Consider the following 27,835-nt stretch of genomic DNA (forward strand, 5'->3'; position numbering starts at 1 on the left):
ACACGGTCGGCGATTGTTTACATTCTCGACTCGTACTCCCGCGCAATGTCAATGATCCAAGCTAGCCGCATTCGATATCAAACTTAAGTCTTCCCGAAGTTCCAACTTCCAATTGCGGACTAAAGAGGTGAGTAACAAAGGAAAAAAGAGAAGGCCATGATGCCACCTTTAAAGCATGGCAATGGTAATTGAATGGCTTAATTTGCCTGACGGTAGTGGTCGGAATTAAATGTATTCAATTTTATTTTTAATACGGAACCGGTCGACCACTCGCGCGTGGTCATCTGATGTGATGGTACATACCGTACCGGTAATTGTGTGAGCGATTTTTGATGTGTGTTTTTTAAATAATCGGCATCACGGTTTTGTGAGTTGTATATTTAAAATGCACATGGGCTAAATACTGTAGCCAGCTCTGGTGACAACAGCAGCAACAGTGTTTACATTGACTAAAATTAGAATCTTTTAGAACACAAATCTAGATTATCTAGATCTAGATAGAAATGTTATAATTGTCCGTAATTCCATAAAAGAAAAAAAATTCAAGTCAAAGGAATGAGGCAGAAATGGGATTTTTTTAGTGAAGTCTAAAAAATAAAGAATAAAGTCTTTAAACTAAGAGTAAGAGAGTAAGAACATTTTTTAAAATCATTTTACTTTTAGTTACTTTTTTAGAGGGTAGCAATGTTACTGTTAGGCCTACCGTTAGATCTTGGTCTAAGTAAGACCTCTGACTGAGTTACTTCTGTAGTATGATTGAAGGGGAGCCCCATGTCTGTGCACCTAGGCTAAAACTTTAACTTAAAGGACAAGTCCACCCCAACAAAAAGTTGATTTGAATAAAAAGAGAAAAATCCAACAAGCATAAACACTGAAAATTTCATCAAAATCGGATGTAAAATAAGAAAGTTATGACATTTTTAAATTTCGCTTAATTTCACAAAACAGTTGTAAACTTGTAATTGTATGCACATCCTGGCTGGTATGCAAATGAGGAGACTATGACGTCATCCACTCACTTTTTCTTTTGTATTTTATTATATGAAATATTAAATATTCTAATTTTCTCCTGATTGTCAAGTGATACAACGAATAATTCCTCCCTGAACATGTGGAGTTAGCATTGTTTAATACTATATGGTTCAGTCAAGTTGGTCCTTATTGTCAAATCTATAAAAAATGAAATATTGTATAATTCAAACAATAAAAAACAAAAGAAATAGGGCCTAGTGAGTGATGGACATCATCGACTGAGTCACCTAGTTGTGCATATCACTGTTTTGTGAAAAATAAGCGAAACTTTAAAATGTCATAACTTTCTTATTTTCCGTCCGATTTTGATGAAATTTTCAGCACTATGGTAGTTTGATTTTTCTCTATTTATTCAAGTCAGTATTTTTCCTGGGGTGGACTTGACCTTTAAAAAGGTCAAGTCCACCCCTGAAAAATTTGGATTTGAACAAATAGAGAAAAATCAAACGAGCATAGTGCTGAAAATTTCATCAAAATTATTGGATGTAAAATAAATAAGTTATGACATTTTATTTGTTACGCTTATTCACACAAAACAGTGATAATGATATGCACAACTCATGCAGTGACATGCAAATGAGACAGACTATGTCCCTCATCACTCACTACTTCTTTTGTTTTTTATTGTTGGAATTATATAGTGAGTGATTATATTACCGACCGGCCTTGTATTACCGACTGGCCTTTTATTACCGAACGCGTGCATCAGAAAATAATTTCATACGCTCAAAATTTTGCAACATCCTTCCAAAGAGAACTTGAATAGAAAGATGATGAAAATGGTCAAAAACACATTTTCAAAGTCTTAATAATAAAATATGGTCAAAATAGCTTATCAGTGATTTTGTTTTCTCAACTTTTCCCATAGAAAACACACGTTCGGTATTTTTACAATACCTTTTTCAAGTGACCAAAATATTTCACATGCGAAGAGGGGTCCGATTGGAAGCTAATGTCATAAAATTTCGGTAAGATTTTTACATATTTAAATGTATATTTGGTAGGTAATTGTGTATTTATGGTGAAAGTTAGGTGAATTTCATGAGAATGTGTTTGATATGATTAAATTCATGAACTGTTCAGTAATACGATCCACTACCATACAACATTTAATTTTTTACAGATTTGACAATAAAGACCAACTTGACTAAACCATATCCTTACTATAATTTGGCTAATCTTGTGCGTCCTTCCGTTTGTCTGAAAGCGCTTTTCTCCATGGTTTTCCACTCAATCGAGCTGGAATTTTTTCTTAACATGGCTAAATTGTTCGCAGATTGTCTCGAGGGGGTTGTTTGTGGTATTTTGGTCGCATTATTTAAAGTTTTTTTACAATTCGTAACTTTTTTGCATTCCTTTTTGCAGCCCTGAGTAAAGCTTCGAAGTTCCAAGTCCCTTTTACCTCTCTCGGGTCAGCGAAATACAAAGCATGCATGCATGCAGCGTATACAGCCACATGCATGCGGCCCAGGGAATTTTTTTTTTTTTTCGGGGGCTCCTTTAAAATTTTCGTCAAATTTCGGGGGCTCCATTTTAAATTTTTTGTCAAATTTCGGGGGCTCCATTTCTACCTTTCGGGGGCTACTTTTTGCATTTCGGGGGCTCTTTTTTAATGCTACTTTTTTGTATTTTGAAGAATACCTGTTCACTTATTAATGAATTATTACTTTTTGTTTAATATTGTATGATTTTTTAAGTTAATTTTTTCATGCTTTGAATCTTGGGTGTGTGTGTGGGTGTGACTGTGAGTTGGACTTGGATATAAATGAATTCAATATCTGATTTCTACTCCGTCTATTCCAGTACAATACCCTGTACTCGGCCATGTACATGTACATGTAATAAAGGCCCACATACCCTAACTTTTCGTGAAGTTCTTTGAAAATGCAGATCTCCATGAAAATTGCATTTCTCTATGGGGGAGTCTAAATTTGGTTAGAATGTATTCATTAAGAACTTAAATATACATGACAATGAAGAAATCATCAAGCTTTATTGGCAGTTTTGAATGATATACCTGAAATGTAAACTCTGTCTGAAACAGAAAATCACCATCATTGAGGCCTTTACTGAGCGAATTGTCCCCCAGAGCTCTGTCAGAGAGACAGAGCTCAGACTGGCTAGCTAATACAAGCGCCAATGCGTGCGCCTGCCGCCGGCCTTGTAAAATAGATGGAGCTTTGTTTGATGATTTATTGTCTGATATTTACCACATCCCCGAGAAAAATAAAACAAATGATTTTTAAGTTATAATTAATAAATTAGGTAAGTTATTTTGGATGTTAATAGGCCGGTTTGAAAAGCAAAGCCGAATGACAACTCACCAATGATAGGTTACTAGACTCGGGATTTATTTCCTGTGTAATTAAAATTATTTTATCACAGAATTGTGATATCTGTAGGGGAAACATGTGCATTAGAAATTGCACATGGTGGTATTCATAATGGACCCCTTTACATCCAACTGTTTCCCGACCGTCGCGTTGATTTTTTTTTTGCATACCTGGTACCATGTGTGTGGAAATACGTGGTACAGAAAAAAAGACCCAACTTCGGAATTTGAAACTGCGCTCCTCGCCATTTTCAAAGCTTATTCATGATTTTGAGTGTGGATTTTTGATGATTTTTAAATGGTAAGCGGAGCTCGAGCATATGGCGCTAGTGGGTCGTTGAGTTGTTATCACTCGGCAATAATTTCGGGGGCGACATTCAGATTTTATGTCGCCCCCGAAAGCATGATTTTGGGTGATATACGAGGGCGACTTTAGGCATTTCCGGGGCGAATTCGCCCGCCGCCCCCGTGTATTTTTTTCACTGATGCGGCCACACGCGTGTGGCTATAGTATATATCCAATACTACTTGGCCCTGCTGAGGATACTGCTATACGTGTCACTTATACTCTATGCAGCGGCAGTAATCGCAAGCGCGTAACACAAGCGATGCATTTCTTGCGACAGTACATGTTACAAAACTTAATCACAAATGTGTTATCTCTCGATTCCATTCAGGGGCCGCCAAACGGTTTTCAAAGTGGGGGGGGGGGGGGCTGACCATGCAAAATATCACAATCCTATGGTCATTTTTACGTTTTTGTAGACGGTTTTGGAAAAAAGTTGCATGCCGAGCAGGATGTGCATATAACTGTTTTGTGAAATAACTTTTTACATCCAATTTTGATGAAATTTTGAGTGTTCTGCTTGTTAGATTTTTCTCTTTTTTTCATATTAACTTTTTTTGGGGTAGACTTATCGAGATTAAACCTGAATTTATTTTTATTCCACCAAAGTTTTCAGTTGATGATGTTCCTTAAAGTTATACATGTATTCTTTTGAGTAAGTGTACCAAAAATCTCGTGAAAATTTGAAAGAAATATATGATTTTCTTGGAAAAACCCTCTGACACTCATTTTCAGATTGAACAAAACAATGGTGCCCCTTGTCTGCACACCCATTCACTCGACACACAATTCAGGGATTTTGATGAGAAAGGCTGCATTTTGAGGCTGTCATGAAATACCCGATATTCATTTTTTTCCCACCATTTTGAGTCAGATTTTTTAATGAATATCTGTCTTTGTATTTCAGGTGTGAAGTCTGGTCGTAGCCTATCTTTTATTAGCCTCTTGTCGAGGCCCTGGCGGCTGCTTCCCGAGCGAAGCAAGCCAAGGCCTCTTGACATCTGAGCCGAATTTCACCGACTTTCCTTTGTTTTTTATTGTTTTTACCAATATTCCGACCAAAAATTGGTCGGTGAAAATCATCCAATGAGAGCGCGGGTTGCTATAACGTCATATTGAATATTCATGAGCACTTCTTGAATGGCGACCCGTGGATTCTTGGTGAAGGGTGACAACGAAATATCAAAGAGCATTGAATATGCCTCTAAAATGCTGAATATTGACCGCTTTAAGGATTTGCAAGTTGATGCAATTAAATCTGCACTGCACTGTTTGTAAATCTGGTAAACAGGATATTAAAAAAGTGTAATCTTTCATGCGATTCCACGTCGCGTCAATTATCTCCGCAGTGAGGGAATGCTGGAGTCGAGTTGTTCAAGGTGCTAACCCTTGTGGACCAGGCCGATCTCCCGGGAAGTTTCGGGCGGTGATATGTCTGTTACAGCTAGTACCACTACTTGTAGCATTTTGATGGTTATATCCCCTTTAGTGTCCCGCAATTAAATGAATCCCCTGCAAAATAGTGGACTATTCCGAACCCCGGACGAAACAGCTTTTGACATTTCATTGGTCAATTTAATAGGTGACCGTTAAATATTTCATTGAGCTCATGTATATTCATAAACAAAGGTTCCTCATGAATATATAATTCAGCTCCGATGTCAAGAGGCCCTGGCTCGCTGCGCTCGCCAAGCCTAATTTGCTTTGCGAATAAGGATATCCCTTGCTTCGCTCGGGAAGCAGCCGCCAGGGCCTGGACAAGAGGCTAATCTTTTATTAGAATCATGCAGATACTCATGTGTGCAGACAAGGGCACTGCGCAGACTTGGGACACCTTGCCATGAAGATACATCATGTATATGATTTAAAAAATGTTCTTTACATGATTTTTAATGCCTATTTCTACCCTCATTCCCTTTTTTTTAAATGGAATTTTGGACATTTCAGGAAATTAAAGGTGAAAATGAATGGTAATTGGAGAAAACGATCGATGATGATTGATCATCGTACACTTCACTCACGCTTTAAAATTCCCTATGTTATGGAAAAAAATAAAGTGGTCATAAATATGAATTTATGGTTGAATCAAGACGTGTACGTTTCAGTAGAAACTTTATTGTGGATTTTGATATATGGTTTGGCTTTTGTTTTGGGTAGATTACAAATTCCTAACCAGTAAAAAAAAATGTAGATCTAGATAATTATTTCATACCTGTGGCTTTAGGCCCTACTTAAACATTAAATTTAAAGTGTCCTCTGCCAAACTAATTTTTGTCTCACTTGCATAGCAGTGTGATAGAATATAGGCATTCTTTTGCGAGAAGAATTTAATAAATGAAATGAGTTAAGCGTTGTGCGATGCACCTGAACTATGACTCCTAGTCTGCAGGCACAGACCCTGATTGAAACTTTGATCAACAGGTGTGTCTCCACGCAAAGAATACATGTACATGTAGCATGTTTTTTCAATAGGGCCTTCAATACACAAGGCATGAGTAGGCTGCATGTTCAGACCCTTAACCCTAAAAGGACTGTGCTATTTGAGATGTATTGAGGACTGGGGGCCATGATGGCACCCCCTTCTGAACTCAGATTTGTAATGCAATATAATTCCATGTAAACAACAAGCTAGTATTAACAAAAAAAATATTTATTAATTATGAATAAAATATGCAAATTTATTCATGAAAAACATTATTTGCATATTTAACACCCTATTTCACCTCATTTTTTTTTCTTTTTGCTGATGTCATCTTTGTAATCTAATTTAAAGATTTCCACAAAGAAAAACTGTGAAAGCCATTTTTTTCCTTATATACCGTAAATGTATTTCTTTGTTTTTAAAATTGGTTATGTATTTATTTACTTTTTTCATCTTTAGTTTTTCTGTTTTTTTTTTAATGGAAATTATTACATACCATTTAACAACTAAATTAAACCCTAAATTAGTTAAGCAGACCAATTAGAATGAAAAATAATCACTTTTTTATGAATTTCATCTCCCATAGACTTTGTACACTAAGTATAAAATTGAGCCATTTTCGGCATGACATTGTCTCATAAAAAGTCATGCACATGGCGTCGCAATGCTATACCCTTATGTCGTGAATTTGGTCTCAAAATTTGCGCAAGACTTCAAAGAAAAAAGTCATAAAATTTTGCGGCGCTTTCTTTTTGCGTGGAAATATCGCACGAAGCGTCGAGGGGAGGCCATCATTCCCCCCCCCCCCCCGTCCTTTTAGGGTTAATTCGAGTGAAGGGTTTGCACAGCAGACTATACGACTCCTATTGGAGACTTTTGTCTATGTAGCAGGACTAAAAAAATCAGAAAATGTTTTTAAAAAACTCCTTTGAAACAGCCAATTTTTCAGTCTACTGAACACCCTACCTGAGTTTCAGGTCACATGACCAAGGTCAAAGGTCATTTAGGTTCAATGAACTTAACATGTTGGGGGTATTTGTTGAATTGCCATCATTACTTTGAAAGTTAATGGATCTACATGAAACTTGGACATACGTGTAAGAGTAATCAAATATCACTGAACATCCTGTGAGAGTTTCAGGTCACATGACCAATGTCATATAAGTTCAATGAAGATGGAATTTTAATATGATTTTTATGGGGTTTTTTTGTGTGAATAATTCATTCAACAGTTGTTTGAAAGTCAGCACTGATGCTATATTGAATCACATGATGCAGGTGAAACTGCCAGAGGCATTCCACTTGGTTTGGAAAAGACTTAAATATTCCATGCACATTTCTCTCTCTCTCTCTCTACAGCATAATATAAATCACTACCAGCATATCATTGTATGCATAATACCGGTAAAAATCACTGAAGTTGATTATAGAGGCATCCTTATCAGACCTAAAGTCAACACTTGAACATCTGTAGATCAAATCTTGCTGCCAGTGCCCAGTATTTCACATCATCCAGTGACGTTTGGGTTCCACCGGGTCCTCTCATCACGTAAAACCGAGTCTGTATATTCTTAAGCAGAATGTCTTGCCCATTTGGAGGTGGCAGTAACAGGTAAAGAGAGAAATCTTCAAATGTTCCCCCCCCCCCCCTAGAAAAAAAATCTGTAGTCTCTACTGCCTATATATTTATTATTCAAAGATTTATCATGACCTGAGTAGTCACAGAATTAATTACTCATAGGGCTTAACCCTGGGCTATTTCAGACCAACATATACTGAGATCTTGGCCGTTGATTGCGCGATTGCCGCAAAAATTTGCATTCGCATAGAGCCGGATGTAATCTACAAGACTGCATAGTAAAATTTTCAAAAAATCAGTTGCGTATATTTTTTAATTAATTAAGCAAATAAGCGTATGAAATTTGCCCTAATTTTGTTTTTGTGTATGTTTTTGCCTTTAACTCACTTTCTATAGCTAGTAGAATGCTGATGTTTGGTGAACTTAACATTTTTTACATTTGTGACAAAATCTACCAAAAATTTGCTGAAAAATAATTGATTTTCTATGTATCTAATTGTTTTTTAATTCTTATGTATTTCTATGTTTTTTCAAACCTTTGTTTTTTTTTTACAAACTTTGTCAGGGACCCTTTTATGATCATAAATAACATAAAAGCAATCCATCTAAACCAACAAAAGTAAAAATTATCATACATTTATGATTTTTGGTTGAAAAACACAATTTGCATTGACTTTGTACACGTAATCACATTTTTGAGCAATTTTGGGACCGACATACGCTTACAAAATATTGCGAAATTTGGTCTCAAAAGATGTGCAAGACTTGGAAGTAAAAAGTCAGCAAGCAGCGCGGTCAAAAACATTTGCAAGGCAGCGTAGCAGCGAAATTTGTTGAGGGGGGGTCAAATTGACCCCTCCCCCAGCTTAATAAGGGTTAAATAAGATAAAATTAAATTATATAAGAAGACCACTCTCAATGGACTTGGAGATTTGTTGTGTTCCTGTTTATTTTCTCATGAAATTTATAGCTTGTTCTTCACAGGTTAAAGCTTGTTATTTTTTAAAGTTTTTTTTTGTTTTGTTAAATCCCCACAAAGGTGAATATTGCTATTCTGATTTATTACAAGAATATATGAATGTGTATGCCATATTCAGTTATTATGTGACAGATATGAAATTAAAAAAAATGTGCTTAAAATATATTTTGATCAGGTGCCTGATCCAAATTAAATATCTCCATATTTTTTTCTTTTTGATACAAAAACTCTTTCTAAGCTTGGAATGGGCTTAAAATTTCAGGATGCAATAATTGATTGTGTTCACACTAATAGTTTATCATTATTTCCAAAGCTTTACACAAACTTTAAGAATCACCTTTGTTGATTTGGGATGATTTATACATTTTTTAAAGTACACATTATTATGTTTTCTTTGCTGTGTATGTAGTATTATTGAAACTTAAGAAAGGTATGCTGAATTAGAATTTAAATGGATCTCTTCAATTGTATTACAGGGTGCCGAATGGTGATAGAGAGAAAGGTGATGATAAGAAGCTCACATATGGTAGCTATCTTCAGCTAGACAAGCTTCTTGATTGTGTTGGTCCTCAAAGCGGTGCAAACCCGACTGGTACACCAGTGCATGATGAGCATCTCTTCATTATTACACATCAGGGTAAGTTTATAATTGAGTTTTAATATTTAGAACCAAGGACACAAGAAAATATCATTATATCAATTTTTTAATATCTACTGTAAAATTTCAGTTAAATTAATTTAACTTTACTTAGGCCTCACATATATTGGTGGTACGAGGACGTGCTGCTTTGATGGCCCCCTTTTTCAGACCTAATTTTCAGTTTTCTAGATTCTCCGAATGACAAAAGTTCAGTTCAGGAGCCGCCCAGCCCCGCTCGCTAGACCCCCGTTAAGAGACATCTCAGCTCCCCAGCCCTGCCAAAATTGTCAAGCACAGGCACCGCATGTGAGAGGATGCACATACGGCTTCACAACTCCCTACACTGATAACTAGTAGCCGCTCCATGCATGGCTAGCGCATGCACAGCGCTATACCTACAGTGCTGCGATCTTGTTCCATAGACCGCTTTTTTCACACCATGCGGTACATATTTATAGTTCCCAAGACCCCGTACTTAACCTTAGTCAGTTCCTTAGACCCCTATTTCAGAGTTTCGTGAGGCACACCCCCATCAAAAAATAATTTGAGTGCCCCCCTCCCCCCCTTCCTGGGTCCACTCTTCATTTAATAAACATTCAGTTGAGAGAGAGAAATAATCAATTACCTCACTTGTATGTAAAGAAGAGCTGTGAACGTTAAATCATATTTGACCCAGTTACTTTTTGTATGTAGGTCATATTATACCTGATATTTATCAATACCATTCTATTATATTCTCACTCACAATATATAGAGGAATACATTGTCCATGTACATGTACGTGCCCTTCAAAAATGACATTGTCATAATGGCATTTCAGTACGAAATGAATTCAAAAAGAAAAAGAAAGAGGAGAAAATGATAATCACATCAATAACCTTTCCATTTCTGGTGTTGAAAGAAAACCTACCTATAATATTTCAGGTCAGTCTGTAAAGCTGATCCTATTTTGTAAATCGAAGTAATTAAATAATATTGATTCATGCCCTGTTTAATTCTCTCTACAAGTATTGTGGAGTTTAAGCAGTATTGTGTAGAAATATGCCCTGTGGCTGCACACAGATAAAAAGACCTTGCCCTTCAAAATTTGAATTGAGGGTCGATTCTAGTTTCAGTTATACAGTTGAGTGAACTGCTCTTTGTCCATTGTTAAGAATACTTCATTTCACTCCTTTCTGATATTAAAATATATTCAGTTCCATTCAATCAAATCCCATTCATAGGCTAGGTGTATATCTTTTTATGATCAGAGAGGCCATTTTGCACTCACTGTAAGCAGGCCAAAAAAATAAAAAAATAAATATGAGAAAGTTGCAAATAACCATTTGATGTGCCAGCTTCAAACTTGTATGAATATGGGTGTGACAATAGTCTCATGAATTTTTTAGGATCAGAGTGTCAAAGTTCCAAGATTCGAAGGTCTGGCTCTGATCTGGTAGATTCTATTTGCTTCATATATATATGCCATTTCATGAGGGAAAAAATGTGAAAAAAAAATATTTTAAGAAACTTCATGTAGACAGGTTTCTGTCAGAAATGATGATATACATGTATGTGTACAATATTTGGTACCTCAAACTTTGGGCATGTAACTTATATGTACCTGTACACACAAATTATGATCAATAACTTGAGAACATTTTTTAACAATTTAAGAGTATTCATGTACATTGTAGTAAGGTAAGCATGGCAATTGTAATGAATCAGAAAACTACATGTATAGTTAAAGGTCAATTTCAACCCTGAAAAAATTGATTTGAAGAAAAAGAGAAAAATCAAAGAAGCATAACATTGAAAATTTCATCAAAATCGGATGCAAAATAAGAAAGATAAGACATTTTAAAAAGTTAAGACATTTTAAAAAGTTACGCTTATTTTTGACAAAACAGTGATATGCACAATTCAGTGATATGCACTGTCATTCACTCACTATTCCTTTTGTTTTTTATTGCATGAATTATTTAAATTTTTACAGATTTGACAATAAGGACTCTGTTCTTACAACCACAAAATGTTAAAACAATGATAATTACACATGTTCAGAGAGAAATAAAACTTTGTTTCACGTGACAACAAGAAGAAAATTAGAATATTTCATATTCCATGTAATGAAATACAAAAAAAATAGTGAGTGGATGATGTCACCAGTCTCCTCATTTGCATACTCACCAGGATGTGAATATAACTGTTATGTGAAATTAAGCAAAAGTTTAGAATGTTATAAATTTTCAGTGTTGTGCTTGTTTGATTTTTATTTTTTTATTCAAGCCAACTTTTTTTGGGGTGAACTTGTCTTTTCAATATTGCTATGCCTTGTCAACTTGTATAAGGCTAATAACTGTTTTGTATTTCATTTTTGTTTTTATCTCCAGCTTATGAACTATGGTTCAAACAGATATTGTTTGAGATTGATTCCATCATAGATATACTCAGTCAGGTGCCTGTGGATGAGAAGAATCAGCTTGTCATGATGAACAGGATGGAACGTATTGTACAGATACTCAAGGTCAGTAAAAAAAAAAAGCCAGATGGGGTCTTTCACTACTCATTTACTACTATATACATGTATATGAGGCAAAAAAAAATTATTTATTATTTTCGAATTAATTAATTTATTTATTTATTTATTCATTCAATCATTCATTCATTTATTCATTCATTCATTTATTTATTTATTATGGTGGGTGGCTACTTTTCACAACCCACTTCCTAAACAGAAAACTTGCTAATTTTGAAAAGCTTGAACGTTAAGTGAATGGGGATTTCCTGGGCTCTCTTTTTAATTTCCCGGGCTCTTTTGAGCATTTCAGGGGATGAAATCACCCCAAGTCCCCATGTAATGGTTTTCCTGCTATTTACAGTACGGTATACTTAAATGTAGTGTTAAGAAAAGAAAATAATTTTTTCTTTTAAATTATGATTAAATCACTATTCAATGGAACCTTTTTTGAGAAATAAAATGCATTGAATTCATGTACATGTAGATGTAAAAGTATGTAGAGGTGTTGTGGATCATTGGATAAGTCTGTGGTCTTTGAACCACAAGGTCCAGGGTTCAAATTTCACCTTGGTACTGGTGTCCTTTGGCAAGTGTTTATCTACAGTTGCCAATCTCTTCCCAGATTTAATGAATTGGATAATAAGTGTACTAAAGCCAGGTATATTTCTTTATAGATTGCAGCAGCAGTTGTACATAATAAGTGTTTACATTTCCAAAATGCAAGTACACCGTACACATTTTGTAATTGCTATTTGTCAGGGGATTTTAGCAGCAAAAATACATATGTATTGTTTTGTTGATGTAATTTATTGTCATTGTTGTTGTCTTTCTAAACAGCTCCTTGTTGATCAGATCTATGTCCTAGAGACGATGACTCCACTCTCATTCTCTGAGTTCAGAGATTATCTCTCGCCAGCCTCTGGTTTCCAAAGCTTCCAATTCAGATTATTAGAGAACAGATTGGGAATAAAACCTGTAAGTAAGCATTAATGAAAAAATAGATCTATGTTTATGCTAATTTTTAAGGGAAATAAAGATTGTTTGAAAAGTGAAAACAATTATCGTGAAGTTTTCATATTATATTAAAGTGTAAAGAAAAAAGTCTCTGGCAAAGGATTGTTCTTCATATGCCATATTCAGGGGCAAGCTGAAGACATTCCTGTATAAATAATGATGCTTTTTGACAGATAATTATTTACATATTCATTGTTGAACCTGTAATATATGTATTTTTTTCTTTTCTTTTCTTGTCTTATTTGCTCTGAAACACATTAAGCATCTAAATTTCTTCCTCAATTCAATCTTATAAACCAGGCTCATTGCATAAAAATGACTATTATTCTAACTTACCCATCCGAAGGTAAGTGACATATGATCATGGCCCAAGAGCCAATAAAAATCAAGGGGCCGTATTCTGAAAATTGTCTTAAGAGAAATATTCTTGTATCTTTAGAGTTACAATAAAATCCTTATTCTAAAAACTCTTGTATCTTTTCTTGTAAATTTTCTTGTAACTTTCACTAAGCGCTTATGACGTCAGAGTTACAATGATGCGTAAAGTTAAAAACGGCGCATATATCTCTGTGCGCAAGATAAGATATCGAGATAAAAGGTATTCTGAAAATTCTCTTATCTTTGCATTCTCTTAACTTTCTTGCAAAATACAAGAAAATTTACAAGAGGTAGGGGGCTATTGTAACTTAATGTTAAATGCGATATTTCTCGGTCAACAATAATGATTTGTTGCTGCATCCCGCAAGAACATCATGTTTTACAAAAGGAGACATTCCAAAGACGTTACAACGACGGATTGGTAGACTTTTCAGCAATTGAAAATTGGCATTCGAGATGATGAATCTTTTCAGAGAAAAAATGACTCTGAAAAAAGCAACAGGTATTTACCACAGTAGCGTACAAGCATAAGCGCCGGTGGCGCAAAGGAAATTATGCCGCATGTGAACAATGCGCTTAATTGTTTTTTAAAAGGGACGCTTCTATTGGTTGACCGAAACATAAAGTTTAATGATTGGTTGACAATTTTCAGAATACCGATTTAAGAGAATTTTAGCGAGCTGTTATCTTATCGAGTTACAAGAAATGTTACAAGAAAAGTTAGACAATTTTCAGAATACCACCCCAGGATTTAATGGAAGTAAGCATTGGATGGCAAAGTTGCCTCAATAGTACTGCAAAAAGCCCAGAATTTATCCAGTTTTCTTTATAAGTCACAGGAAAATGAAAGTTTAGTTTGCAAATTTGATCTCATTTTTTATGATTGCTTTATGTTGAAAAATGTAGGATTTTGTGTTTGATAGGTATCACACCCCTTTCTGAAGTTTCTGGCCAGCAAGCAAAGTTCGAAAGGGGATATTATATATCGAACTAATGATTGGTTGGTCAGTTGCAAATTCTGTGATTCGTACTCATTTCATATCTTTCAATTCAATGCTTTTGAATTGATAGAATTTTGCAGGCCTTGGAAGTGAATGACTAGCTCTTCTTTCAAAATACCATACATTGGTTTAACAACAAAGGCTGACATTGATTATTTGTTTTATTACAGACCATGAGAGTGAGTTATCAGCGTCGGAATTATGCCAGTGTTTACAGCGAGGAGTTGCAAGCTACCTTGAAGAAATCGGAAGAAGACCCTACTTTATTGAATGTTGTAGAGGTGAGTTTTATCAGTTTATTCCTGCGGTGTTGTGCAAAATATGTAAATTACATTGCTTTAATTTTAGTGGAACTTGGTGAATCTGGTGGTTTTATTAGCAATTTATTCTAAAGTAATTGAATTGCTTTCTTTCTGTCTGCATGTCTTGTTGCCTGTCCTTTGTTTGTGTGATGTTAATTCCAGTTAAGGTAGGATCTCAAAAACAACAGTGTGCTAGTTTCTTGACTACTTGTAGGAAGCCATTGTATAAAGACAAAGCAATAGAATAATATAAAGCAAACAGTTTGTAAATTCTTTTGGTTAAAGGAATTCATGAAAAGCAATTGTGAAAACCAATGAGCATTTCTCCTTGTTTCATACACCTTTACAGTGTTTCAGATGTTTGAATCATTATGGAATCGCATGTAGGGAAAGGCTGAGGAACCATTTGTATGTCAAATTTGACTGTCACTGTTAGAATTTGCAATGATTTTATATCAAGAGTGAAATATTGTGTGATCTTGCACATGACCTTTTCTTTTAAAGCAGTCACTAAGTCCCAGGACAAGCTTCATTTTGCTCCTTGATTTGGATGTAATTTCTAAATTAAAAAAAAAAAATAATAATACTTTGATGAAACAACTAAAATTTAACTTAATGAACTTCACTGTAGGTCATTGATTTTGTTCAATCAATGGATCAATTACCTTTAGGTGATAATTTGCAGTTTCCCTACATGTACTTTATTTGTTTGTTTTTCTTATCATTTCTGAGGAGGAAATATACATGTACTAGATTATTATAATCATTTACAAGTTCAAGGAGCACAGATGAGATTACGTATGTTTGTTTTTAGATATTATTTAAATGGAGTTTGGTATGAAGCTAAAAAGTACATAGCCATTGCATACACACCTGCCCAATCAGAAAAAAATGCGTAATTGTACCTGTTCTTCAAAAGAACTTCTTCGAGGCCCCAAATATCTAATAGTTTCAACTTTTATCGCTCATTTCATCTTTCTTAAATAAAAGGACAAGTCCACCCCAACAAAAAGTTGATTTGAATAAAAAGAGAAAAATCCAACAAGCATAACACTGAAAATTTCATCAAAATCAGATGTAAAATAAGAAAGTTATGACATTTTAAAGTTATACTTAATAAAAAAAAAACAGTTATATGCACATCCTGGCAAGTATGCAAATGAGGAGAGGAGACTGATGACATCATCCACTCACTATTTCTTTTGTATTTTATTATATGAAATATTAAATATTCTAATTTTCTCCTCATTGTCAAGTGAAACAACGATTAATTACTCCCTGAACATGTGGAATTAGCATTGTTTAATGGTTCAGTCAAGTTGGTCCTTATTGTCAAATCTGTAAAAAAATGAAGTACTGTATACATATAGTTCAAACAATAAAAAACAAAAGAAATAGTGAGTGATGGACATCATCGACTGACTCATTTGCATGTCACGGAGTTGTGCATATCACTGTTTTGTGAAAAATAAGTGAAAGTTTAAAAATGCCATAACTCTCTTATTTTACATCTGATTTTGATGAAATTTTCAGCGTTATGCTAGTTTGAGTTTTCTCTGTTTATTCTAATCAATATTTTTCTGGGGTGGACTTGACCTTTAAAGGGATGGTCCAGGCTGTAGATATTTAGATATAAATATTTTCAGCCTGGACCATCCCTTTAATACCTCGGTCACATTTGCTCTACGGCGGCCGTACGGCGAGTCGAAAACAGCCGTTTTGAATTTTTTTTTTGTAATAGCTGCATATACATGGTTTGAATAAAAATGAATACAACGGCTGTTTTCGACTCGCTGTATGACCGCCGTAGAGCAAATGTGACCGAGGTATAACCAGCTACATGTATTGTTCTTGAAGTTTATGTACTTTAAATGACATGGTAACCTATTTCTATAGAGACAAGAAATATGCATTGTTATTTTATCACCTTATGGACTGATAATTCACATGTTTTGCTTTTTCACTGTTACCTGTAACTTTTGAATTTTATCAAATTTTTGAAAGTTTTTAAATTACATGTACATACTAGTGATGAATGATATTTGGGTATCCAATTATCGCTAGCTGTAAAAAAAAAATAATAAAAAAAGAAAAACATACGTGTATCTTCCTCGATGAATAAATGTCATACATCGTGTAAAGGGTAGTACCTCTTTTTCAGCCATTATTAAAGACTAAAAGATGTGGATATTTTGAGTTAGGATAAATGGGATAGTATTTGTGTTTTATAGCTTTTCAAGCTGAATATCTTGTCTAAAACTCATTAAACACTAAGGCCGAATATAGGAGGTTTTTAAAACCATGGGTTTAACCCATGGTTTATGTAGATTTCCTGTATACATTACGCTTATTTACTGTGTATATTAAAAAAATGTCCAATGATGATGCACGCTTTTGTCACAGTGCGCCAAATTGACGCCTGTTGCCCTGGTTATCCACGTCTATTTTATTCACGAGTCCACTGTTTTGAATTAATGAGTCCACTCTTCAAACAGTGAACTCATGAATAGCGTACTTAATCATGACAACAGGCATCAATTTGGCGCACTGTGACAAATGCGCGCATCAGCATTGGAAAAGAAGCAAAGAATCGTAATTTATACAGGAAATCTGCATAAACCATGGGTTCAACCGATGGTTTCAAAAACCACCTTTGTGAATTCGGGCCTAATAGTTTAGAAGAGAATGACATTTTACGGCATACGGTCTTTCAGGTATACACTGTATCACAAATTCTTTTCATGCTGGCAAAATACCTGACCATTACTCTATGTAATTATTGGGATATGATCAGAAAAAAACAGATACTTTTCCTGATTGCACACATGTGAATATGTTTTATTTACATGATGTACATGTACATAGCTAAAAGCTGAGCACTGTCAAGAATAAGATCTTGTTTGCTGATACCCTTCACATCGGTTGTAAATGAACTGATAACCAAGCATGCCATGGTCACGATACACATAGAGATCAGAGGTTAATTACCTTTACTGTATGTGAAGTGATTGAGATAAAGTTTATTAGTTGAGTGGTGGTTGCTTTGATACTTGTCAGCAGGAATAGAAGTTTCATCATAAGATACATTTTAGGTGATATATATATATATATATATATATATATGAGCAAAATTTGTTCAGAAATGGCTATATTATGAAGCAAATAAAAAAATTGAGAATAACTTCAAAATTGATGCAAAATTATTTAAGCTTCTTATTGATAACTTGTTTTAGACAGATATCGAAGTTTCTGAGAAAAGAATGAATTACAAATGTCTTGTGCAAGCTGTATAGTTTAACCCAAGCGCTCCATTTCAGTAATGTTATGGTTAAGTGGTCGACTTGCTGATTTTATTTTGCAAAGTAAGAATTTCGATCCTGCCATAGCACCAATATTATTTGAGAAGTCTTTAAATGTTATTCTGTACTTGCTACACTTGAGTGACTCAACCAAGGTGAAGAGAGAAAGTGGAAACCTTGTAGAATATACAAGATTACTGGGAGCATATACAGCAAAAATGTGAATAATGCCATTTTCATTTATCATTTATATATTTTTATCACATAACCCTAGACCTTGGGAAGGGGCAGGGACAAATGACATGTGCTCGGGGTGATATCGCCCCCTGCAATTCTCAAAAGAGCCCTGGAAACTAGAAAAAATTGCCCTGAACAATTTTCCTGGGGAGGGGTATTTATCAGCTTCAGTGAAATTTCTACGTTTTGAACAGCAGTCAGTGAAGTAGGCACACTGCATCAACAACTTTGATATAAACTGAAATGATATTTGTTTGATAAATATCTCATCTTCTCGACTAAATTTTGATTGAAAAGTATGTGATGCTCTCAACTTAATTTATATTAAAAACTGATTTCCTTAGCCATGTTTTGATTGAAAACTGTATGCTGTTTTTTGTTTCACCTGCATCTAGCAGAGTGAGACTATAGGTGCCGCTTTTCCGACGACGGCGGCGGCGTCAACACCAAATCTTAACCGAAGGTTAAGTTTTTTAAATTACATCATAACTTAGAGAATATCTGGACCTAGTTCATGAAACTCGGACATAAGCTTAATCAAGTATTACTAAACATCCTGCCTGAGTTTCAGGTCACATGACCAAGGTCAAAGGTCATTGGGGTCAATGAACTTAGACCATGTTGGGGGAATCAACATCAAAATCTTGACCGAAGGTTAAGTTTTTGAAATGACATCATAACTTAAAAAGTATATAGACCTAGTTCATGAAACTTGGACACAAGGTTAATCAAGTATTACTGAACATCCTGCCGGAGTTTCAAGTCACTTGACCAAGGTCAAAGGTCATTTAGGGTCAATGAACTTTGGCCAAGTTGGGGGTATCTGTTGAATTACCATCATAACTTTGAAAGTTTATAGATCTGATTCATGAAACATAGACATAAGAGTAATCAAGTATCACTGAACATCCTGTGCGAATATCAGATCACATGACCAAGGTCAAAGGTCATGTAAGGTCAATGAACTTTGGCCAAGTTGGGGGTATTTGTTGAATTGCCATCATAACTTTAAAAGTTTATTGGTCTAGTTCATAAAACTTGGACATAAGAGTAATCAAGTATCACTAAATATCCTGTACGAATTTCAGGTCACATGACTAAGGTCAAAGGTCAATGGACTTTGGCCATGTTGGGGGTATTTGTTGAATAACCTTCATAACTCTGAAAGTGTATGGATCTACTTCATAAAACTTGGACATTAGAGTAATCAAGTATCACTGAACATCTCATGCGAGTTTCAGGTCACATGACCAAAATCAAAAGTCATCTAAGGTTATGGAACTTTGACCATTTTGGAGGTAATTATTAGATTGCTGTCATAACTTTCAAAGTTTAAAGATATAGTTTATAAAATGCGGATATAGCGGTAATCAAGTATCACTGACAAGTCTTAGGTCGCATGATCAAGGTCAAATGTCATTTATTGTCAATGAACGTAGTATTTTATCATTATACATGTATGAATGGTGTTTTTTTTAATAATTATTTCATAGTAGTTTTCAAAGTCAGCACTGCTGCTATATTGAATCGCGCGATGCAGGTGAGACAGCCAGAGGCGCTCCACTTTTTTTTTTATAACTACTTGTGTGTCATATTCTAACATATTTCTGAGTAATGTTGTAGATTTAATTTTGATAATTATATAATGTTCTAGAATCTAGATGTAATTATTATTGATGTATTGTATGTGATGTTTTAAACTTTTCTTGGTGTATACAGAGTTGGCTGGAGAGATGTCCTGGTTTGGAGCCAGAAGGGTTTAACTTCTGGGAGAAATATAATTACCAAGTTCAAGCATTCCTCAACGATTATCTCATTAGAGCAGAGGTAAATTACATTTATTTGAAATGTTTTTTTTTATTCCGTTAAAACGAAAAATTGAATTCTGAAAGTTTGAAACAATACCTAAAAACATTTCTGTTTTATAATTCTTCTTAATAATTTCCTTAAAAATTTCGTAAAACACGCCTTGAGAAGTCTCTACGAGTGAATTTGGCGTGATTTAAGTCCAATATATTTGTATTGTTACCCAAAAAACATGATTTGATTATCGTGTAACACATTTTCCCATAGACTGTAGCCTGCACAATCATGGGCATAGTGCTCAACGGCTTTATGGGTTAATTAGCTATTATATGACACCTAGATAGATCCTTGTGATTTGATTGGTTGTTTGATATCGTTCATTTAAGCCCATTTTGCAATGACGTCATCAACCGTGCAATTTTGGATCCATACAATTTTGTCCATTGCACGCGCGCACCGAGACTGCAGCTGCAGGCACCAGCAGTGCGTGTGTTGTAATGACGTACCAATCAACAGACCGAACTCGCACTGCATGAGCATGTTTTGCATCGAAATTCATCAATTTCATATGGAAAAAAAAAAATTTAGGTGTCATATAAACCAAATAATGAATGTTTTTTTCATTCGTGCAATGGCCAGAATACTTCATTCGGTGAAAGATGAAATAATGACCATGATCATTTCATCTTTCACCTCATGAAGTATTCTGTCCATTGCACTCATAAACATTCATTATTTGTATACTATGTGTGGATATGTGATATTGTTTTAGTTAATGTCTCTTTCCTTTTCAATATAGTAATCTAGGTATGCATTGCATGTCAGATCAAAAGTATGAATGATGTTGATGAAGAATTAATTGAACTATATATGATCATTTTAATGTTGGGTTACAAACCCAAAACAGAAATGTCATTCCAAGTCAATGATCTTCGCCATGTATGTAGGTTGATATTTAGCAATTCAACAAAAAATGCTGAGTCATGTGAGTAGAATTTTATTTCATGGGGGCAAAGATTGTCTCTAAAGGTCAATAAAATTTTCCTTGATACTGTTCTTTCTCCATCAGGCTGCAGAGAGTGAAGAAGAAAGAGATCAGATTTTGAACGATCACAAGTCATTTAAGGAAACGTTTGATGTCATACTAGACACAGAGAAATACAAAGCAATGCTGGCAAGAGGTAAGTCTTAATATGGATTTGGCAATGTATATGATGTCATGAGTTAATGATGAATTATGAATAAGAAACAAGCAGTGATGTTTTTGTTTATCTGGCTCGCTTGGAACTGGCGCTCATCCATGCAAGTGAAATGGCTCGATATGCGAGTAATGTAATTGGATTTGTACACCAATGAAGTGCAAATTTATAGGGTAGATGGAGTGTAGTGTTGTAAAATAGCTATTTCTTTCGGGCTGTAGACAATTTCTAGATTATTGACTGTCTTTTTTTTTCTAAGAGATGAAGATAAAATGAAATGAAAATGTCTTTGTTGTACAGGTGATGTTCGAATCTCTCACAAAGCTCTACAGGGGGCGCTGTTGATATCCCATTACAGAGAAGAAGTCCGCTTCCACCAACCCTACCAGTTTATGACAAGGCTTATGGATATTGATTCTCTTCTCACAAAATGGAGATGTAAGATTTCAAAAATATTTCTTTAATTAGATATATCTGCTATAACAACTTTGAATTATATCATTGACAGTATCAACCTGATTATCGGTAAATTGTATGTTAATAGCGTCCAATCCAATATACATTTGATATGGCACCTTTTCCTTTTGGTTACAAAGTGCTGCTCACACACTACTCTGTGTAGTTTGTCTCATCACCTTTACAAATAGACACTGTAATCATTTGCTACCTATGTTTTATTTAAGGGGAGGATCACCCTAATGATAAAGGTTTTTTAAAAGATCTAAAAAAAATCTAGAAAAATATTGGTGAAGGTTTGACAAAATCATCAAAGATTGAGAGAGAAATCAATTGTAAACAATTGGAATTTCTGATGTCATATTCGAGCAGCTGCTGTATTTGTCATGTAATGTAAATGCCATATATTCCCATTTGTTTACAGTTCATAATGACTGAAAATGCCTTTCTTATACTAGTTATAGAGGGGGATGTAAAATGATGTCTGATGATATGATGAACGCACAAACAAAATAATTCTCAATTTTCTGACGCAAATATATTTTATGAAATGTATATCATGTGACCAATGGCAGAGCTCCTCGCACGTGACATCATTAAATCAATATTCCGATATCTATAACTTGGTTGATCTTTGATGAATTTTCACCAAATCTTCACCGATTTGTTTTTGTTTTTCTGCTGCTATTAAAATCAATTTCACGCCAGGGTGAATTTCCCCTTTCAAAATGCTTTGCACTTTTTTGTATAGTTCTCCTTTTCAATGAGGTTAAAGCTAAGGTCATTGTGTAATGGAAATAGAAGCAGTAGATCTTTGGGCACTGAAAGCTGAGGAAAAAGCAAATAAAGAAAAGGAGAATAAAGAATATTTGAAGTTGCGATCAATCAAACAAACTGTTTAGCCTGTTCTGTTCTTTCTTTCTCTCTCTCTTACAAAAAAAATAGGGCCCGAGCCTATTATGGTAACAATTTTTTTTTTGATAGATATTGTTTATTATAACTGATTTTAAATTGTTGACTTGTTAATAGTCTGATACTCGTAGGTTTAATTGTGGATTGGCAAGTGTGTTATAATAATAATAAGAAAATCAGATATCTTACCATACATTATTTTTGTTTTCCTTCTCAATTTGAAAATGTTGATGATAGATAATCATGTTATGATGGTTCAGAGAATGATTGGTTCTAAGCCAGGAACAGGTGGTTCATCTGGTTATCACTACCTTCGATCTACTGTCAGGTAAGTAATGAGAATCCCTGTAATAAACGTTGATTAGCGTTGATCCATCTAAGGCCTTATCACATACTTCTGATGATGTCATCTGATGCTTTCTTAACTATTTTGTCAGATGGTGTCAGAGTGCAGGACGTTCAACTCTGATCATGTCCAAAGTTTCAAATAAAGCAACATTTATATAGTCTTTATACAATGTTTTTAAATGCTGCATACCATTACCCCAGCTTTAGCATGGCTATTCTGATCAGGTGCTCAAGCATTCAAGGAATTCCTTTTTACCGGGTACCCATTTACGACATCTAGATGGAGATGAGCAAATATATCTGAACACTTTGCCAAAGAATGGGAGTGTCATGGTGGGATTGAAACCCCAGTCCTTGTTAAAGTCCGGAGACTTATCCACTGAGTCACAACACAGGTCTCTAGTGTCATCTGCCAATGCTTCAATATGTCTTTAAAACCAGCACATCCATTAAAGAAGATGATGAAGTGAGATACCTTGACCTACCTGGCAGATTGGTCCCAAGTTAAATTTCCTTTCCTCTTGTTGCCATTCATTGCATATAGACGGCTACAAAATTGGATTAGCATCTCGCCATTTTTATTTTGTAATCACATGTTTATATTGGTTTTAATGCTGTTAGTAGAAATTGCCCTTTGAATAAAATATAAGTAATGGTAAATATAAATATGTGATTTACTCATAGAATTTTGTTTTTCTTTCTTCCTCTCCTGGCAGTGATCGTTACAAGGTCTTCCTCGACCTCTTCAACCTTTCCAACTACCTCCTCCCCAGGAATTACATCCCTCCCCTCACTCCCGTTATGAAGCGCACACTGTCCATCCCCAACCTCAACACCAGCGTGGACAGTGGAATGTTCCGCAGGTTTCACATCGGCAGCCCTAGTAGGAGTGGAGGAGGTCTTCTATCATCTAGTCCTAGCTCACTGGGGAGGGGAAGCTTGCCTGGGACACCTGAAGATGCTATCTTTGAAGGGCTGAGCTCTTCCGATGATGATGAGGATAGTGACCAATCTCCTCAGGCTAATGGTCAAATTGTATTCTCTGCATGAAAGATGCTGCCATGCAGAGATGCATCTGCAAATTTGAAGCAACTTTAATGGACCATTTATTGAGTAGAAATACAGATGGCCACAAACAAAGTTGATACGTTTTACTGAAATGAATATATCGAGCATTTATTTTTGTATTTTATATTGAAAATGTTCTTGTCTTTACAAAGTGTAAAGTATATCTTTTTATGAAAAACTGAATGTAACACTGTTTTGTTTACATGCAATTACTCCTTGCAATTAAGAACTACATGTGTTTGATTTTGAGGACAATCTTTTTCTTTCTTTTTTAATGTAATTATGATGTCTGGATCTGTTTTTCAATGAGACATAAAGTCTGAGACAAAGACTTTAAAGGGATGCTTTGGGCTGAAAGTAATATGAAATAAACAGATAAAGAAAAATCAGACAATTAAAACACTAAAAATTTGATCAAAATCGGTCAAGGTATAACAAAGTTATGGCATTTTTGTCTCACCTGCATAGCAGAGTGAGACTATAGGCGCCGCTTTTCCGACGGCGACGGCGGCGGCGGCGTCAACACCAAATCTTAACCTGAGGTTAAGTTTTTGAAATGACAGCATAACTTAGAAAGTATATGGACCTAGTTCATGAAACTTGGCCATAAGGTTAATCAAGTATTACTGAACATCCTGCCTGAGTTTCATGTCACATGACCAAGGTCAAAGGTCATTTAGGGTCAATGAACTTAGACCATGTTGGGGGAATCAACATCAAAATCTTAACCTAAGGTTAAGTTTTTGAAATGTCATCATAACTTAGAAAATATATGGACCTAGTTCATGAAACTTATACATAAGGTTAATCAAGTATCACTGAACATCTTGCATGAGTTTCACGTCACATGACCAAGGTCAAAGGTCATTTAGGGTCAATGAACTTTGGCCGAATTGGGGGTATCTGTTGAATTACCATCATAACTTTAAAAGTTTATGGATCTGATTCATGAAACTTGGACATAATAGTAATCAAGTATTACTGAACATCCTGTGCAAGTTTCAGGTCACATGATCAAGGTCAAAGGTCATTTAGGGTCAATGAACTTTGGCCAAATTGGGGTATTTGTTGAATTACAGCCATAAATTTGAAAGTGTGTTGGTCTAGTTCATAAAACTTGGACATAAGAGTAATCAAGTATCACTGAACATCCTGTTCGAGTTTCAGGTCACATGAACAAGGTCAAAGGTCATGTAAGGTCAAAGAACTTTGGCCACGTTGGGGGTATTTGTTGAATTGCCATCATATCTCTATAAGTGTATTGGTCTAGTTCATAAAACGTGGAAATAAGAGTAACCAAGTATCACTGAACATCTTGTGCGAGTTATAGTAGTTTTCAAAATCAGCACTGCTGCTATATTGAATCGCGTGATGCAGGTGAGACGGCCAGAGGCATTCCACTTGTTAAGATTTGCATTATTCCGGTGAAACTGTTTTAGGCATGTCTTCATGAATATTCAATGAGCAAATTGATAATGTCACATCCCCACTTGTTCTTTTGTATTTTATAATATGAAATTGGGTTTATTCAAATTTTTTCTACCAAGAACTGAAAAAATTGGATTGACATCTGATTTACTGTATTAGATATTCATTGCTGCAACTTATTTCATTATAAATGAGACACATTGTTCACACATGTATGAAAATATGAAACAATTATGATTTCATGTCATAACATAAGAAAAAGGAAAGTGGGGATGTGGCATCATCAGCCCACCTAATGAATATTCATGATGACGTGCATATAACTACATTATTAAAAAAAAAAATATTGCTAAACTTTAAAATTCAATAACTATGTTACTTGTTATCCGATTTTGATGAGATTTTAAGCTTTGCTCAGTGAATTTTACTCTATTTTTTAGAAATAAATTTTTTTCAGCCTGGAGAATCCCTTTAATCTTAATGTCCAAGACCAATGTAGGATCCAATCAGGGTAGTGTTTCATCAACATTTTTGTTCGACAAGTTGTCAGATCTGACAACTTTCTTTGATTCTGATTGGCTGAAAGGCATTGTTAGTATGGTCAGATAAAACAGGACTTGTCAGATAATACGTCTGACAAGTCCTTTCATGAAATGTTCGCCAGGATGTGATTTCTATGGGGTGTTTTTATATTTCCTGTGCACACATGATGCATTTGTATTAATTGTATTTAGATATATGATAAATGAGCAGTTCCATGAAATGATGTCTTATACCTCTGACATGTTTTTCTCATTTACTTCTCTTCTTGGGTCATGAGAATATGAGAGCACATCCCTTCATATTAACAAAATTAGTAGATGAAGTTATGGTAAATCATTTTAGAAAAAGTCCCTACTCTTAGGCCGCTGTCATACTGAAGGCGAAGTGGAGTTGCTCCAGAGTAACTTTGGATTGAGTTGATATGCTTGTACTGCGGACCGACATTACACCCCCTTTCAAACTGGCAAGCTCCGCATCGGTGTATCTGCAGTCATTACTGTGGTTTCCAAGTGAGTTTGCGCCATAATGTGTGGCGCGTGGAATCTCCCCCATGCGGAAGTGAATGAAGTTATGCGCGAGATAGGCGATGCCGCACTTCCGATGCGGACTAACTATTTGTAACCCTCTTCTCGAAGTGGGTTGAGTACTCCGCTTTGAATTCGAATCAAAATAATCTAGAATTTCAACTGCCCTCCAAAGTGGAGTAACTCCTTCTGGACTCCGGAGTAACTCCTCTTCGGCTGTCAGTATGAAAGTGGTATTAGAGAGGTTTGGACCTTCTTGTACATAAACATTTTTTTTTGTACTCCACTAATAAAACTCCACTAATCCACTGTTAAATCCACTAATATTATAAATAGTGTTGGAAAAAGTTCCCACACATGTATTCATCTAATACTCCATGCAGCTCTTCTTGTACTTTGTAATAGTACCTTTAATAATTCAGGTAATTGGTCAAAATAATTATCCTGTGTGTTTTTGTTTGCCTGTAGTGTAATCCCGTTTGATAATCATCTGTCTGAAATTCCTATAGCATATTATGTATTCCTCTATGTGCCTTCAGCTATTACTATATTTTTTAAATACGTAATTGGCCGATGGTTTGTATGAAATGCTAATTTAAATCAGTACAGACCAGACAAATCCGTACCTCTCTTAGTTATTCTGTGACTAAGAATATATTATACAGTACTCCTACTTATCCATGTGTTCCAGGGGCCAACAAACTCTGTTTCATTGTTTCGTTATTCATTTCTTCTTTTATTTGCTCAATTAATCATAAATTCAATACATTGAATTCGATACAGAATTGGAGTATTGATGAGAAATTCTATGTGTTTCTCTTGTCTCAATATTACAAATTTACAGTCGGATGATTGTAATTTTTGCTCATTGATTCTAAGCATTTCTCTATTATTACAGATTTGTATGTTGAAAATTGAAAAAGAAATGAATTTACTCAAAGTAGAGATGCAGGGTATGAAAAAAATATATTAATGTGGTCCAATTATATAGTGCAGTTACTATATGCATATATGCTGTATACTCTACTGTGCTTGATACTTGGATTGAACATAATAGTGTTATAAACTGGGGATACCAGAATTGGTGAATTTTATATAATTGATAATTGGCAAAAAACTTAATTATTACCACTGATATGAAGAGATATGGTGATTTAAACAGAAATTGGGTGGGTGAGGCTATTGAAAAGCTTAAATTGTTGAATCAACTGATAATGTTCTGGGTTGAATTGTTTAATCTACTGATGATAATGATGATGATGCACAGCATTTGTATAGCGCCATATATCTGTCAGATATTCAAAGGTGCTTTTTTGGATGAGCCAGCCAAATCTGGGTCGCCTAGAAAGACACGCACACAGAACTGTGACCCGCAGGTCTCTCATCCCGATCTTACTGATTAGGGGAATGCAGGTGGACCACTACACCAGGGTTTCCCCCTCTTCTTCGAATAGTGCAGTGGGTTCTTAACGTGCAAAGGTGGTGACTCT

At 35.1% G+C, this 27,835-nt stretch overlaps 1 protein-coding gene across 2 annotated transcripts; it reads left to right on the plus strand.

The window, feature by feature from the left end:
* Positions 1-27,538, plus strand: LOC129261084 (tryptophan 2,3-dioxygenase-like). 2 transcript variants are annotated; one of them, XM_064099255.1, is made up of 12 exons: positions 20-127; positions 1,901-2,000; positions 7,492-7,744; positions 9,167-9,327; positions 11,703-11,836; positions 12,668-12,805; positions 14,394-14,504; positions 19,781-19,888; positions 20,937-21,048; positions 21,367-21,504; positions 22,672-22,762; positions 23,499-27,521. In XM_064099255.1, exons 3-12 carry the CDS (start codon positions 7,713-7,715, stop codon positions 23,830-23,832), a joined length of 1,359 nt encoding a protein of 452 aa, XP_063955325.1. In that variant the 5' UTR covers positions 20-127; positions 1,901-2,000; positions 7,492-7,712; the 3' UTR covers positions 23,833-27,521. The 2 variants fall into 2 exon arrangements, with proteins under 2 accessions (XP_063955324.1, XP_063955325.1); XM_064099254.1 differs by lacking the exon at positions 1,901-2,000 and having other exon boundaries at positions 1-127; positions 23,499-27,538.
* The last annotated feature ends 297 nt before the right edge of the window (positions 27,539-27,835 follow it).

The sequence above is a fragment of the Lytechinus pictus genome, chromosome 5 (assembly GCF_037042905.1).
Source record: "Lytechinus pictus isolate F3 Inbred chromosome 5, Lp3.0, whole genome shotgun sequence".
NCBI lineage: Eukaryota > Metazoa > Echinodermata > Echinoidea > Temnopleuroida > Toxopneustidae > Lytechinus > Lytechinus pictus.

What these genes read in the sequence shown, in the direction of transcription:
- LOC129261084 (XM_064099254.1), top strand. Translation starts at nt 7,713, where the DNA reads ATGTCTTGCCCATTTGGAGGTGGCAGTAACAG. An exon ending in TTTGGAGGTGGCAGTAACAG is followed by an intron (nt 7,745 to 9,166) that starts GTAAAGAGAGAA and finishes ATTGTATTACAG; the next exon opens with GGTGCCGAATGGTGATAGAG. An exon ending in ACAGATTGGGAATAAAACCT is followed by an intron (nt 12,806 to 14,393) that starts GTAAGTAAGCAT and finishes GTTTTATTACAG; the next exon opens with ACCATGAGAGTGAGTTATCA.